The sequence below is a fragment of the Copadichromis virginalis genome, linkage group LG9 (genome assembly GCF_057382275.1).
Source record: "Copadichromis virginalis isolate Kocher_CV1m ecotype Utaka linkage group LG9, C_Virginalis_male_GT1.1, whole genome shotgun sequence".
Classification (NCBI taxonomy): Eukaryota; Metazoa; Chordata; class Actinopteri; order Cichliformes; family Cichlidae; genus Copadichromis; species Copadichromis virginalis.
The window spans coordinates 1,025,824-1,042,327 of record NC_140626.1 but is presented as its reverse complement, the minus strand read 5'-3'; the positions used below and the strand labels follow the sequence as shown (position 1 = coordinate 1,042,327).

At 44.7% G+C, this 16,504-nt stretch overlaps 2 protein-coding genes across 2 annotated transcripts; one reads left to right on the top strand and one right to left on the bottom strand.

The window, feature by feature from the left end:
* Positions 1-106: 106 nt before the first annotated feature.
* Positions 107-7,700, bottom strand: chchd7 (coiled-coil-helix-coiled-coil-helix domain containing 7). The gene is made up of 4 exons (XM_085467402.1): positions 7,476-7,700; positions 6,411-6,470; positions 6,203-6,301; positions 107-811 (listed from the first exon to the last, which is right to left on the bottom strand). Exons 1-4 carry the CDS (start codon positions 7,476-7,478, stop codon positions 707-709), a joined length of 267 nt encoding a protein of 88 aa, XP_085323528.1. The 5' UTR covers positions 7,479-7,700; the 3' UTR covers positions 107-706.
* A 245-nt stretch (positions 7,701-7,945) lies between these two features.
* plag1 (pleiomorphic adenoma gene 1) lies at positions 7,946-15,823 on the top strand. Its single transcript, XM_085467395.1, has 3 exons — positions 7,946-8,118; positions 13,794-14,150; positions 14,343-15,823. The coding sequence occupies exons 2-3, from the start codon at positions 13,903-13,905 to the stop codon at positions 15,526-15,528; spliced, it is 1,434 nt and encodes a 477-aa protein (XP_085323521.1). The 5' UTR covers positions 7,946-8,118; positions 13,794-13,902; the 3' UTR covers positions 15,529-15,823.
* Positions 15,824-16,504: the final 681 nt, after the last annotated feature.

The window sequence follows — 16,504 nt, the reverse complement described above, 5'->3', positions numbered from 1 at the left end:
GAGATAGATCTATCTATCAAAAGATCCGGTCTGTTTCTTCCAGTCTTCCCACAATGCTCTTCTTCTTCTCCATCAAACTTTTCAACAGCCAGAAATCAAACATTAGTAATGGAGGCATGTTTATTAAGAGACAGAAACACTCGTTACAGGTTCACAGGCTGCACACTCGACCATGGTCATAGAAAACATTCAGCATCTAGTTCCTCACAGGCTGTTTTAGACTAGCAGCAATGCTAAGCTGGCTCTGGGCTTATCCAGGTGACTTCAGGGCTAATGGTGGGTTTGTTGTTCTATGAAGGCGGTTCACTTCATCGAGGTAACCTATGCTGTGAAACTCCTGCAGGTCAGAGACCAGCAGGTATCACTGAAAACAGTGACACCACACCTGGTCCCCCTGTGTGCAGACAGTCCACAGTGTCGTGAGTAATAAAATAAGAGATATGGATTTTTATAAGCAACAACATATGATCCAAAGACACCTGTGCCCACCTTAGGCTGAAATTGTGTTTTTCTATTGAATCTTTACTGTCAAATCCTTAAACAGCACCAAGTCTGCAGCTAAAAGCAGAAAAAGTAAAACTGTTCCAAGTTTCTGATGAGCTGGATTTGAGTAGGCGAGTCTTTGGAGCACAGAACTGTAGTGTTGACTCCACCACAGGCTGAAGGCCAGCTGCTCTTCCCAGTGTGCATGTGACTGGGCTCGCTCTTAGTATGGTTTGCCTCCCAGTGAAGTAAGCATCTCCAGCCTCTCTGCAGCAGTGGGCATGTCAGGTTTCACACCATCTCTTCTCCTCTGCACCATGATGTTGTGCTGCAAGACAAAACAGACCAGCCAAAGAAAGCACATCAGATAATTATCAGAACAGCACCTGCTAATAATGACGGCTGAATAAATAGCACGACACCTTCTAACCAAGTCAGTGTGACTGCTCAAGTCTCGCTTGTAAAGGTCACAGTGGGTCTGAGGAAATAACCTCGATGACATCACAGTGACATCATGGAGGGCTTTGAGTGCCAAACTGAAATGATTACATCATCAATTCAGCTGGTTTCAGAATTATTAACTGATGCATTTAATCAATTCATTACGTGTGTAAGACAGGTCCATCCTATCGCCAGGTATGATGAACAGGTATCCCACAATGCATTTCAAATCACAAGTGGCAGTGCTGCTCTAAACTGTAAGCAATAGGGTGGCTTTAAAAAAGAAATCACTTCCTGATTCAAACTGATTTCAGTTTGATTAAAGCTGGATCAGTACATCGCTTTTTAAAGACGGCAGAAACTCAGCCTAAAGCTCACAAAACTATTTCAACAACCAGCAAACGGCTAAAACTGCAAATGACAGCAGGTACACGGCTTCAACACAAACATAAGTGAACCGCCTCAGGCTGGGCCTCAGCGTCAGCTCGTACTCACAACGCTCCTCAAACCCAACGCTGAAAATGACAGACTGAAACAAGTACAGCACACGTACAACCATCAGAGCTCCACCTGTGACAGGCGGAGGGGGTGTTGTGTCCCACTTTATAAGGTGCGGTGCAGCACAGCTCCAAACACTTCAGCAAATATCCTCCAGCTTTAGAAACTGACCACAGGTTTACATTTAGATCGGCGCTCACAGCCCCCTGTACCACAAGAGCACACAGTTACCATACCTGTGTGAAACACTTGTGCTGTGGAGTCTGACGTGTGACAGGCGGCTGAAGTTAATTACATTATAGTAATAATAATAATAATGATAATAATGTGTTAGTCCCTGTAGGGAAATGACTCCTCTGCATTTAACCCATTCACCCAGTGAAGCAGTGGGCAGCCACTAGTGCAGCACCCGGGGAGCAGCGTGTGCAGACGGTACCTTGCTCAGGGGCACCTCAGGGTAGCCGTTCAGTGGATTCGAACCCCCGACCTTCTGATCAAGGGGCAACCACTCTACCTAGTGAGCTATCCCTGCTTGTTGATGTGAGCCAATACTAAGAGAACCCCCGTTTGGTGGCCTTTTCTTCACACACACACACACACACACACACACACACACACACACACACACACACACTAGGGCTGCCACGATTTGTCGACTAGTCACGATTACGTCGACTATCAAAATCGTCGCCGACTGATTTAATAGTCGACGTGTCGTTTGAAGCTTTGTAAGATCACAAAAGACGCAGGAATAAGTAGCAGGATTTAAGAGTGTAATAACGGACTGAAACAGAAGATGGCAGCACTGCATGTACAAGGATGCCAGCTACCGTTAAACCCCGAAGAAGAAGAAGAAGAAGCAGCTGTGTCCCAGAATTCATAGCGCGGCCCAGCTCAGTTTCCAACAATGGCGGCAGCTAGTTAGTTTTAATATTACTCTTATTATTCTTTCTGGGTCACAAAATAAACGTTTAACATATTTTCAGGTGAGAATGTAGCTGTGTAAACCTCAAATATCTGCTCAGTTTATCAGGACACCGCATATTTTCAAAAGCGCGCCGACGTTTTCGGAGACGTCTGTTACCCACTAGCTCGATAGCGAGCCGGGGGCTAGGCTCACTAGCGCCGCGAGAACACCGGACTCCCCGCAAATCATTTTCAAACCCACCGCTGTCTTTCGCTACTCAGGTTAAATATATATGAGTCACTTAGATAACTTAAAATGTTATTGTTTGGCTTTTTTCAGTGTTTTATTTGTTCCTGAGTAAATCGGTTTGGCTGAGATTAAAGTTATAGTTTTTACACAGCTGAATAAACATCAAGCAGACAGCTGATTATCAGAAGTGTGAGATGCTCCAGAGTTTACTCCGGTGTCCTGTTATATTTTAGATAGAAGGAGTTTATTAAACTTCACCGAAACAATCTGCAAATTTCATTAAAATTTAATAAACTATCATCTTGTCTTTATTTTTAGTTAGCACAGACCTTAAACACTTAAAGCTGTAAGCTAATGATAGTTATATGAGAGCAGATGCTGCTGGTGCAATAAGCTGTAGGTTTACGTGTAATGGATGATGATCTGATTAGTCGACTAATCGCAAAAATAATCGGTGACTAGTCGACTATCAGAATAATCGTTTGTGGCAGCCCTAACACACACACACACACACACACACACACACGGTGATGTGTGACCCAGATGTAAACAGATTGGTCATGTGACCACTGCCGTGTGACACAGTAATGATAAACACTTCCACAGTTACAACAGCACGGCTTTGCTGTGACAGTATTCTGAAGAGTTCACTATCGCGAGCAGGCAGGTTGATCCTTTACTCACACGTGGAGCTGAAACAACAGCAGGCTACTTTCAGTGCTTACATTTGACTGATGCCATTTCGCTCTGGCTCCATGGTGTACTGGTTTACAGGTTAACCTACTGAAAGATTCCCAGTTGATCCCAGACACACAAATCCCTCTATGGTCATGTCCATAAGAGCAACTGAGAAATGTGCTGATGTGAGCGAGATACGACTGCACCACAATAGCGGTCACTGATCATAGCGCTTATGAAAAGACTAAGATGCCCTGCATACTGTTCGCTGAACTCAGTGATCAAACAGCCATTTACAGTGGGGCAAAAAAGTATTTAGTCAGCCACCGATTGTGCAAGTTCCCCCACCTAAAATGATGACACAGGTCAGTAATTTGCACCAGAGGTACACTTCAACTGTGAGAGACAGAATGTGAAAAAAAAATCCATGAATCCACATGGTAGGATTTGTAAAGAATTTATTGGTAAATCAGGGTGGAAAATAAGTATTTGGTCAATAACAAAAATACAACTCAATACTTTGTAACATAACCTTTGTTGGCAATAACAGAGGTCAAACGTTTACTATAGGTCTTTACCAGGTTTGCACACACAGTAGCTGGTATTTTGGCCCATTCCTCCATGCAGATCTTCTCGAGAGCAGTGATGTTTTGGGGCTGTCGCCGAGCAACACGGACTTTCAACTCCCGCCACAGATTTTCTATGGGGTTGAGGTCTGGAGACTGGCTAGGCCACTCCAGGACTTTCAAATGCATGTTACGGAGCCACTCCTTTGTTGCCCGGGCGGTGTGTTTTGGATCATTGTCATGTTGGAAGACCCAGCCTCGTTTCATCTTCAAAGTTCTCACTGATGGAAGGAGGTTTTGGCTCAAAATCTCACGATACATGGCCCCATTCATTCTGTCCTTAACACGGATCAGTCGTCCTGTCCCCTTGGCAGAAAAACAGCCCCATAGCATGATGTTTCCACCCCCATGCTTCACAGTAGGTATGGTGTTCTTGGGATGCAACTCAGTATTCTTCTTCCTCCAAACACGACGAGTTGAGTTTATACCAAAAAGTTCTACTTTGGTTTCATCTGACCACATGACATTCTCCCAATCCTCTGCTGTATCATCCATGTGCTCTCTGGCAAACTTCAGACGGGCCTGGACATGCACTGGCTTCAGCAGCGGAACACGTCTGGCACTGCGGGATTTGATTCCCTGCCGTTGTAGTGTGTTACTGATGGTGACCTTTGTTACTTTGGTCCCAGCTCTCTGCAGGTCATTCACCAGGTCCCCCCGTGTGGTTCTGGGATCTTTGCTCACCGTTCTCATGATCATTTTGACCCCACGGGATGAGATCTTGCGTGGAGCCCCAGATCGAGGGAGATTATCAGTGGTCTTGTATGTCTTCCATTTTCTGATGATTGCTCCCACAGTTGATTTTTTCACACCAAGCTGCTTGCCTATTGTAGATTCACTCTTCCCAGTCTGGTGCAGGTCTACAATACTTTTCCTGGTGTCCTTCCAAAGCTCTTTGGTCTTGGCCATGGCGGAGTTTGGAGTCTGACTGTTTGAGGCTGTGGACAGGTGTCTTTTATACAGATGATGAGTTCAAACAGGTGCCATTCATACAGGTAACGAGTGGGGGACAGAAAAGCTTCTTACAGAAGACGTTACAGGTCTGTGAGAGCCAGAGATTTTCCTTGTTTGAGGTGACCAAATACTTATTTTCCACCCTGATTTACCAATAAATTCTTTACAAATCCTACCATGTGGATTCATGGATTTTTTTTTCACATTCTGTCTCTCACAGTTGAAGTGTACCTCTGGTGAAAATTACTGACCTCTGTCATCATTTTAGGTGGGGGAACTTGCACAATCGGTGGCTGACTAAATACTTTTTTGCCCCACTGTACATCCTTACAAACAGAATTGTGGCGATATAATTATGAGGGTATATTGACCCTAAAAGTGCAGGATGTCCATTTTATTTGTAGATATGAGCACTTCATGAAGGAGCGTGTTAACCCACGTTTCCATCAGCACCCACTCAGATCAACTCGCCGAGGCTCGCCACGACTCCACTGACTGCTTTTTCATTACAACCGAGTACCACCTGACCTGTGTCGTTATTGTCATGGCGACACAACAGCACCCCGTGATATAATTAGTATGTAATATGCTACAACAAAGGCGGACATTGAGCCAATGATACACCCGCTGCTCGGCCTGTAGCTTTGCGTCAGACTCGGGGACCATGGCGATGTTAGTTGCCAGGTTTAAAAAAATGTCAGTTTTGGGTTTGTGAAGGAGACGCTGTGATGACTCATCGAGTGACGTCCCTGCCCAGCCAATCGGAGGCCTGCCGTCTGCTGGTGTCACATTTTGGGCTCACCTTGGATTGCTTGGAACCCCGGCCGAGTAGGTACTGAAAAAAGGACCTGGTAGCAGGTACTCTGACCTAATGAAACTGTACCGAACTGTGGCCTGGTCTCTGTGCCGGGGGTCCGAGTCTGTCTGAGGGACTCCCTTTCTCCGTTTGTTCCAGGACAAAGCTCTGTTCTCTACTCTTTCATGTCTTTACTGAACTTGGTGATGTTTCCGTCGTGTTTACAGTGTAAAGTAGCTTTTCTCACTCACTGCAGCCTGCATGCTTCTGCTCAGTGCTGCTGAGTCACGTGACTAGAGGACGGCTAATCACAGCCTGCAGGAGAGGAGGTGTTTGCACAGACACGCCAGCTTTCTGAAGGGCGGGAGCCGAACTTAGGACAGAAACAAACTAAAGCATCGAGTCCATCCTGTTAGTGTCGATCAGATACCAAAACCACTGATACTGCTGGCTAACATGTGTTGCTCATTACTTGTGGTGCCTTGAGCATCCACCACTGCAGCATCAAGGATGAAGATCTTTCAAGATCTTTGCCAACAACAAATCGAAACATGAAAACATTACACTCACCCAGTATTTCCTACAGTTCTTATATCTCTGGAAGTAGGTGGAGCACATGCTTTTATCATAGTTGTAGGCATTCAGACACTTCTGGGAGTCATCGCTCTCCTGAGAAAAGGCGTATTTCAAAGCACAGGATTAGAAAGCCGCAACACTCATGTGCCAGCAGCAGGCACACAGCCGACACAGCGCAGCACGTGACAGACGGCGAGCTTACTTCGATGCAGGGGTTAATGTCCTGGTTCCGAACTTTCCGTGCATTTTGATCCATCTGAATCTGGATGGATGGAAAGAAACAGGCTAGTTTTTCTCAGAAGCATTTACCTCTTCTCTTTGTGACTCCGGGCAGCATTTTAACATGAACCCATAGACTAGACAGAAAATACGGACATGGTCAATGTCATGTCCCCCACTGGTTAATTATGTGACTGTTTTCAGTGTCATCGTTGTAGCTTTTTTTAACTACATGTCACAATTTCCTATCTATACAACCAGAAGTGAGCTGCTGGCTTCCCTGTTTGGATCCATCATCTGTGTCCACTAGAATTAGTTAACTGAACTGAAATAATGATAACACAGTGACTGCACAGGAAGGCAGACGCCTACATAACTGCCTCCTTTTGCCCTACTCAAAGGCCGTTTTTTCCTTTTTCAGCGGCAGACATTGTGATGTATGATGGACGTTTGTCTTGCAGTGAACCAGGCATTTCAGAGGTACTATATCAACACTGGACTGTTATTGTGGGCAACATTTAAAGATCAATACACATTAGCTCACTTTCAATTGTTACATGGACATGACACGTGGTTGTGGTTATTTGTGCACCAAGAAATCATTCCAGTGCATTTTACTGTAATACACACCCCAAAATGTTTATACTGTGAAGCTCGAGTTTGATGAAACGCATCATTATTTATGCCACAGGTCGATTTACAACTTGAGGATATCAAAGATTAAGTTGTGATCAGTTTGGAGACTTTTATATCATGTTTACAGTTTTTCTTAGGATTAAACAAATGAGTGAAATAAAAAAAATGTGTGTAGTTTGAAATACATGCCGAATTAAAAGGCAGTTCTTTCACACACTGTTTTAATGATTCCTGGAGATCGGAAGCGTTAAAAAGAGCACTTGTTATTTAATTAGCAGATTTCCTAACAACGGTGGGTGCAGCTGAGCGTCCTCCCCCAGCACGTTTCTATATCGTATCAAGCGAAAGCTTCTTTAATGTCTCCAAACGGTGCAGAAACGTTGCAGCAGCTGAATGTGAGTGGAATACTCACCATTGCCTGAATGTTACAACGTGCCTTGTAGAACCCGGCGTTAGCCTAGCGAGCTGTGCAAGCAGCTAACATCCACTGCAGTGAAGACGAGCCAGCTTTAGCAAACACACAACCAGGCTAGACTCCGAGCAACACCAAGCTAACTGATAACGCAACCTTCTGTCACCTTACCGCCGCCTCTGGTTACTGCACCGCGACGTCACCGAGGACTGACGTCAATATGAGCCAATAGACGCTGTAAAAACCTGCAACGTAGAAAGATAATCCAGCGAGCCAATAGGATTCCGACCCTAACTGTTAGGTTTCGTATCCTTGCAAAACAGGGGCGAAAAGAAGTTTCGGGGATTAACGGCGAGTCCAGTTTTTGAGTTTTATTTACAGACAATGTGAGCGACACTAAAGTGAAAACGACAGCGCCTTTCACAAATCAAAAAGCGCCTTGTCGGAACTTTAAATGGGTGTGACTAACTCCAAGTTCGGTTGCATCGCAGCGCATACACAATGGCTGCTCGAAAGAGGAGAAAGCAAACAATTTTCAGGCCCGCCGCGTCTCGCAAAAAATATGAGAAAAAAATTATTAAAAATTCGGAAAATAGTTGAAAGTGAAGAAAAACTCAACAGAAAGGATGATAAAGCGTCCGGGGTAAGTCTGGAGCAAAATAAGGAAACGGTTACTCAGTTCTTCAATTAAAATATCGGGGTTATTTAAATTATGAGCGGGGTGAGCTGGGGGAAAAGTTAGTGTTAATCAGTACCCAGCTTTGGACCACAGAGAAAACGAAGGCAGGGCACAAGGACTGAGAAATGTCAAATCAGCGGTGTCACTGCTGATATTAGTGTGACGGTGCGTGTTCACGAATATTAAAGATCCCACGAAGCGGTGGTGTGAAGGATACTTGAGGAAAGTTGAACACTTGGTTTATTTTTCTAATATAATAACAATGGCAGTGCCGTGAGCCCCGTCACGAACAGGCGCGCTGAGGAATAATGTTCATTTTCCTCCGCGCGGACTTGACTTTAGCGCACGCAGTGTCAACATTCGTGTCGCTTCAAGCATCTCCTCGCAAACCCGCAGCGGCCGCACTGACATTTTGTCTGCGGCCGTGTACTGTATGGCGTTTCCCCTCCGCGCTATTGATCAGTGTGACACAGAAGCTCGCGTCCCGAAACAAGCGGCTCCGTTTCTTGTCGATAAAGTAGAAAATGGAGGGAGAACTAATGCGGCAGCGCCGAGCGACCCAGCATAGTGTCTTTAAAGTTACCGTGGCTCGGTGTGATTTGTGTGGCAGGTTCACACTTCGTGGGCTGTTAATGAAATGTGTGCCTGTCGCTGTTCCGCCGTGCACAGCCGGTCATATGTCAGGCTACGGTGCCTTAAACGTGAAGCTTCCACAGACTTGTTCGGTGCTGTCCAATCAGCAGCCAGTCTGTCTGTACCTGTCTCACATACATTAAAGCGGAGTCTGCGTGAACGCTTCTGCGACGCTTGCTTTGAACCCGCCCGTAGTTCCGATGTGCTGCTTAAAGAGACTGCAGAGACACAGCTGTCCAACCCGCTTCATCACATTAGGAACTGATCAAAGTTTAGGGAAATTCTGAGAATTTAAATGCGGGTATAACCGGATCCTAAATCAGCCAAAAAGTAACTTTCTGCTTGTTTCTGTACAATTCACCAAGTTTAAAGCGCTTTATTCTTTCTGATCAGACGGAAACGATTTCATTTGTTTTTCTTTTACAGACGAAGAGTTCTTTGTTGGAATGAGACACATTTAGTTTCCTTTTGCTTCGAAGAATAAAGATTATTCCAAGAGTATAAATTCATTCAGACCTTCAGAGATTAAAGCAAAGAGCTGCTTAAAGAAGAATAATAATAATGATAACAATAATACATTTTATTTGAAAGCACCTTTCAGAACACTCAAGCACACTGTGCACAGAAGAATCTATCCACACTTTCACTAAAACATGAATCAATGCTTCAAAGTTTTACCAAACAGGCACAAGTAGTGACCGTAGTAACAATTAATCATGTTGCTAAAGAATACTGATACTAAGTAGATACATTTGTAACTTCTCTAAAATAAACAGTTATACATAAAAAATGTCCTTTTTTTCCCCTTTTTTGATGTTTTCTTATGGTTTTTGTTTTTTTTGTAAACATTAAAAGTTCTTCTGCTAATTCTTAATTATTACAAAATAACCGAGCATGTACTGTGTAGTTATGTGGAATCATTTAGTGAATGTTTTCAGCTCATAAGTTAAACGAAATTCTAAATGTGTTTAATTATAGAGGTATCAGCCCCAAACCATCATCCGGTGCAAGGAGTGATGCAGTGTCTTTATTCATCAGTGTTTTTATTGTCAAGGTTTCATGGTGCTGCGTGAACTACTTTGCAGATCAGGCAACATTTAATTTGACATAAAATAATTGTATTTTTTCTTTGGTCAAAAATGGATGAAAATGCAAGATGTGATCTGTTTGTGTGCACTGAACAACTCTTCTCTTTGTCAAATTCAAATTCAAATTTTATTTGTCACGTACACATTCATACACAGTACGATATGTAGTGAAATGCTTGGACAACTGCTCGTGACCTAAAGAAAACAAAAAAGGAAAAGGCTATGAATAAGAAAGGAAATAAATATGAAAAATTAAAAAGGGTAAATTTAACTGGGAAGGAATAAAATATAAATTAAGGTTAAAAATGAAATAACTGTACAACACAAATTAGAATGAAGGGTAAATTTAACTGGGAAGAATAAGATAAAATATATAAATTAAAGTTGAAAATAAAATAACTGTACAACAAAATACACAATATAGAACTATATAAGAATGTATGAAGAAATCTAAATATAAATAAATATATACACAATAACAGCAGCTGTACAAGTATTAACTGGAAATGAAGAATATAGTGACCAGTGTTGTGCAAAACCAAAGTCCAGAAAGTCCAGTGTGTGTGTAAGAACCATATGTGTGGGTCAGTACTGTGTGGTGGTGTGATTGAGAGACCGTATCGCCTGCGGGAAGAAGCTCCTCCTCAGTCTCTCTGTGTTGGTCTTCAGGGAGCGGAATCGCTTTCCTGACCTCAACAGAGAGAACAGTCTGTTGTTGGGATGGCTGAGGTCCTTCACGATCTTCCTGGCCTTGGTCCAGCACCGCCTGCTGTAGATTGAGTGCAGGTCAGGGAGCTCGGAGCGGATGGTGCGCTCAGCTGACCGCACAACCCTCTGTAGAGCTCGTCTGTCCTGCATGGTGCTGTTCCCGAACCAGGTTAAGATGTTTCCCGTCAGGATGCTCTCTATGGTGCACGAGTAAAAGTTCCTGAGCACCTTGGAGGGCAGTTGGAAGTCTCTCAAGCGTCTGAGGTGGTAGAGACGCTGTCGGGCCTTTTTCACCACGGTGTTGATGTGACAGGACCATGACAGGTCCTGCGTGATGTGAACTCCGAGGTATTTGAAGCTGTCCACTCTCTCCACTGGGCACTCGTTGATGACGGGGGTCTGGTAGTTCCTCTCCTGCTTAGTGCTGAAGTCCACTATCAGCTCCTTTGTCTTACTGACGTTTAGAAGGAGGTTGTTCCTCTGGCACCAGTTCTCCAGATTCCTAATCTCCTTCACGTAGGCCGTCTCGTTGTTATCAGAGATCAGGCCCACCACGACGGTGTCGTCAGCAAACTTGATGATGGTGGTGGAGCTGGTAGTGGCCACACAGTCATATGTGTACAAAGAGTACAGCAGGGGGCTCAGAACACACCCCTGGGGGGCTCCAGTGCTGAGAGTGGTGGAGGCTGAGACATGTCCGCCCATCCTTACTGCCTGTGGTCTGCCAGTTAGGAAGTTGGAGATCCTCTGACACATAGATGAGCTGAGTCCCAGATGCTCCAGCTTGGTGGTGAGTGTGGAGGGAATTATGGTGTTAAATGCAGAGCTGTAGTCTATGAAGAGCATTTTAACATAATTCCCCCTTCTAGTGTCCAAGTGAGTGAGTGATGTGTGGAGGAGATGAGAGATGGCATCGTCTGTGGAACGATTTGTCTGTGTTTGAAAACTAATTTAGAATAGAATTTGAATAGAATGTCCAACAGAATAGTTTTTATTTTTAATAGTTTGAAATACACAGTTAAAGATTTCACACTAAGGAGATTTTATTTCTTTTTTGTAGATTCCAGCAAGTTGGTTAACTGGGGAAAGTAATGGTGTGTGAGATTGTGTAATTAGAAAGAGAAGGGCTGTCGGTGTTAGCTACTGATCCTGAAGGATTCAGTGCACCTCACCGCATCAGCAGCAGGACAGCTTCATGTACAGGGCTTAGCTGGTGGACCCTGCACACAGAAATAAGACCTTTCTCTGTTTAAAGAAATGTAAGCAAATAAACTAAAATAACCACATCTTTGTTTTATGTTACATTCTTTTAAATGACAAAGTACACATGCATGTGTGTCACGTTATTAGCATTATTAGATCGGTCTATATATATTTCTGTAAGGTTGGATAAGACCATGTTCCCTGTGTGTTACATCACCTGTGATTAAATCGAAATGTTGGCCCATTTTTGTCTAACGTAGGATTTCAGCTGCTGCTCGCTTCAGACGCTGTTGATATGATTTAAATACCTGGACTGCAGGGAGACAAGTCTGACAGACGGTTCAGTTCGATTATCTTGGTATAACAAACAAAGCTTTCCCTGAAAAAGACGTGTATGAAAGTTTCTCTTGCCATGTCACTAATTCCCCTTCACATCATGACTGCTAAACTCTGCACTAGTTAAAAAGACCAATGGTCTGACTCCTCTTTAGCCCGTAGGACACAAAAGAATTAAAAATACAGATGAGTCAAACCATGAGACAGTTTTCCACTTTGCCAGGCTTCAGGTCCACTGGTTGTTTTTTCCCAAATAAAACAATTATTAGATCTAATTATAGTTAAATTATTGATCACAGCTCAGCCATCTGGTGCCACTGTGGCCAATGAAAGGGCTGCCCACTGGGGTGGTTCTTTTCTACATGACCTACAAAAATATTTAAATAAATGATTTTGTGGTCAGAGGTTTCTGTGCACTTACAAAGACATGATTGTACAGCACACATCTTTGATGGCTTTAACAAGCAAGAACTGAGTGCACACGTTTGAATTTGTTTTGGATTTGCATCCCTGCTGATGGGTCGACAGAACCCATCAGGCCCAGAACTTGATGTTAGTGATGGTGTGACAGGTCGTGTCCCTTTGCCAGCATAAAGGACTCGACTGACCAGTACTGTCCAAGGAGCTCAGTCAACATCTAAGGAGAAGAATTACACGTGTTGGGAAGGTCTCTCGGAGCCATATCTAAACAGCTGCATATTCCTAAATCTTCACCATTCTAACAATATTATATCAGTGCAAATTATTCTGTATGTCGTCTGGAAGAAGACCCCAACTATCACTTTAAGATGAGAGGAAATTGGTTGGGAAGTTCAGGAAGAACACAGGAACCACCAACCACCAAACCTGCCATGAACTGGAAACTGATGGAACTCCATGGCAACAAAAAAGAAGCTTGTGCTCCAAAATCACCGTCTTCAGCCCGAGTTGAAATTTCCAGTTCCCCATATGGACAAGCCAAATGGGGTATTTGGCCGCGACGATGACGTATGTTTGGAGAAGTAAGGCTTTCAGACCCAAGAACACTGAGCTCATACGATGGAATAATAAAGACAAATTTCAGCTTCACCTCAAACCAGCAGCTTGGAGACGATTGGCTCATCAGAATTTCTTTTAGAATAGCTAAAGTGGGCCAACACTCAGCTTCTGGGATGGCTTTCCCTAACATCTACCTCAACCTTAGTGAAAATATTTGCACTATACATAAAAGTACGGTTTGGACATGGAAACCACTTATTTTAAATGAGCCAATTATCACGAGTAGTCCATTGTATACATTTGAGACGGTATGTAAGACTTTGGCGCAAATCCAAAAGAAATTCAATTTGCACCCATGTTTTCAGTTCAGAAGGGGCTACCAATCTAAACTGGTCATGGTTTCTGATTCGGGGGACAGGAAGAGGGTCCAATTATCCAGTTGAGGGTTCCTGGGGCCTGGAGTCTATTCCAGCTGCCATAGGGTGAGAGCTGGGTGCATCTTTCACCAGTATTTTGCAGGATGAGTGTGTTGTGCTTATTAGTCACCAGTTTGACATCATTTGCAGGAGTTATCCCGTTTCTATGTTGATGTATTTTCACTGCAGGTCGTTATTGGCGCTCCTGCCGTGTTACAGCCTTGTCCTATACCGAAGCTCTGACGATATTTCTGCCCTTTCTCTCCCTCTCTCACAGACCCCTGTGTCCAGGCAGTGCTGAACACATAAAACTGGACAGAATAATCACATCAGTACTAGTCCGGCGCCGTGCATCGGTCCATGTAGCTGGTCAGCCTTAGGGTGCCATGGCCACGGGAACCCAGGGCCACCGTGACCAAGTCCTGGACAAAGCCAAGCTTGCAGTACCTCTGGGGAGGCGCAAGAGAGCAGAAGGCAAGCTGAAGAAGAATTTCCCTTGTCAGGAGTGTCAGAAGGCTTTCAACAGTCTGGAGAAGTTGAAGGTGCACTCATACTCTCACACAGGAGAAAGACCCTACCGCTGCTCCCACCCTGAATGCACCAAGGCTTTCGTCTCCAAATACAAGCTGCTACGGTACAGACAAGCAGCAGTACATAACAGGCTGCAACATGTTGCTTTCTCTTTGCACTTTTGGTAACGTAATGTTGTGTAGTGGTCAGATTGATGTGTTGAATTCTAGTTTGTTGTGTTTATGTGTAAAGCATGCCTACTTTAAACATGATTGCAACAATTGTGAGTGCTCATAGAATGTGTCTGTGTTCCAAGGCATATGGCAACTCACTCGCCAGAAAAAAACCACAAGTGTTCATACTGTGAGAAAATGTTCCACCGTAAGGATCACTTAAAGAATCACCTACATACTCACGATCCACACAAGGAGGCATTCACTTGTCAAGAGTGTGGCAAGAGCTACAACACGAAGCTGGGTTTCAAACGCCACCTTGCCCTCCATGCTGCCAACAGTGGAGACCTCACCTGCCAAGTGTGCCTGCAGCCATTCCCCAGCACTGGGGTTCTTCTGGAACACCTCAAAACACATGCTGGCAAGTCCTCCGGTGGGACCAAGGAGAAAAAACATCGTTGCGAGCATTGCGAGCGGCGGTTTTACACCCGTAAAGACGTGCGACGGCACATGGTAGTGCACACCGGACGCAAAGACTTCCTCTGTCAGTACTGCGCCCAGCGTTTTGGAAGGAAGGACCATCTGACGCGTCACATGAAAAAGAGCCACGCTCGGGAACTGCTGAGGGTTAAAACTGAGCCAGGCGATTCGCTGGAGCCCGTCGTCTACGACTTGGCGTCTGGGAGCGTAAAGGGGGAGCTCCCGGGAATGCTGACGCCAAGACTGCACCAGCTGAACGTGTACACAGGCCCCGTCCTCGACACCGAGCCCTTCTCCAGTCCCACACATCCCTTTTCTTTAAAGTACCCACTGGGCTCCAACTTTACCTCATACGCCGTGTCCTCACAGGAGCGGGAGCAGAATCTTAAGGGAGACCTGGAGACCTACCTGATGGAGCTGCAGAGCAGTATGCCATCCTCTGCCTCTGAAGCCCAAGAAGCCCAACTCTCCTCCTCCAAACTTGAGTTGGTTCCTGAAGTGGGTGTGCTGGAGGAAGCCAATGAGGAGATGTCCCTGTCCAAAATGTCCACATCAGTAGCAGCACCTGCAGGTGACTCTTTGGCCTTATCTTCCTCTCTAATGGATTTTTCACAGCTTTTCAACTTCCTGCCGCTCAACGGGCCTCCGTACAATCAGGTAGGGGGCAGTGGGGGGCCGGGTGTCACTTTTCTACCCAATGAAGAGCCTGCATCTCTAGTTCAGCTGCCCTCTCAGGCTGCCACGGGCTCAGAGGCTGCTGAGAGTCCACTTCAGGGGCTCTCCTCCTCCTTCATATCCAACCTGAGCACTCCAACCACACTGCCCCGCTTCCACCAAGCTTTTCAGTGACCCCAGTACATCCGGCACATGCCACTCACAAACACTGACACACATGTAGAGCTGCATGCCCATATTAAACGCCATACAAGATGCAAGTGACTGAAGAAATTGGCACATCTGTCCATTCATGATACCAGCAGACACTAACCTGACAGGAGACACAGCACTGACAGCAGCACACTCGCACCACACAGCCAGGTCAGCTGTCTGATGATGAGGGTTTGTTTTGGGCCAAATGTAAGTTATTCTCTTTTAGAGTCTTGTTTTTTTTGCCTCGGGCAGTTTAAAAAAGAAATGAATAAAATCCTGAGACTTCAGATGCATGCTGGTTACCACGTGAAGCAGCCGTGCTCAGACTCAAACCATTCTCTCTGTAGCTCATTAATAAGCTTGATGCAAACATTAAAGGGCTGCTTTGCATAACAGCATGAACAGAGCTGACACTGAGATGATTCACATGGATAAGTGTTACGACTCAGACACTTGATTGACTTTGTTATACATGCGTACAGTTCTTCATATAGCACTTTGGATTTCTGGTCTTCAAAGATCGTTATATGTGATAAGATTTAAAGAGCATCCGTAGTTTTGAGGGTTTCTGTTTAGGAGCCAAAGTATAACAGGAGGTTTTTGGGAGCCATGATGGGTCGTTTATTTCTAATTAAAGTAGAACTGAACTTTTCTTTTTTGACTGTACTCGAGTGAGCAGCCAGGTGCTTTACTGTGTCATACATTTGCACTGTCAGTAGTAAGACCATGTGCTCAGCGTGTGGGATTGCCCAGTTTCAGCCATAGGCAGGATAAAACATGGACTCCAGGTCTGAAACCTGAAGCCAGTGCAGAAGTGCCTTAAACCTGCATCTTAAATGACCAACAGATGGTGAGAGCTGTGTTTGCAGTAACGTCCTCTGAGCTCTTGATCTCTGCTCTCTTTCAAAAAACTAGCTTTGTGTTTGGTGAACTTCTGTTTCTATGATCTGGCATC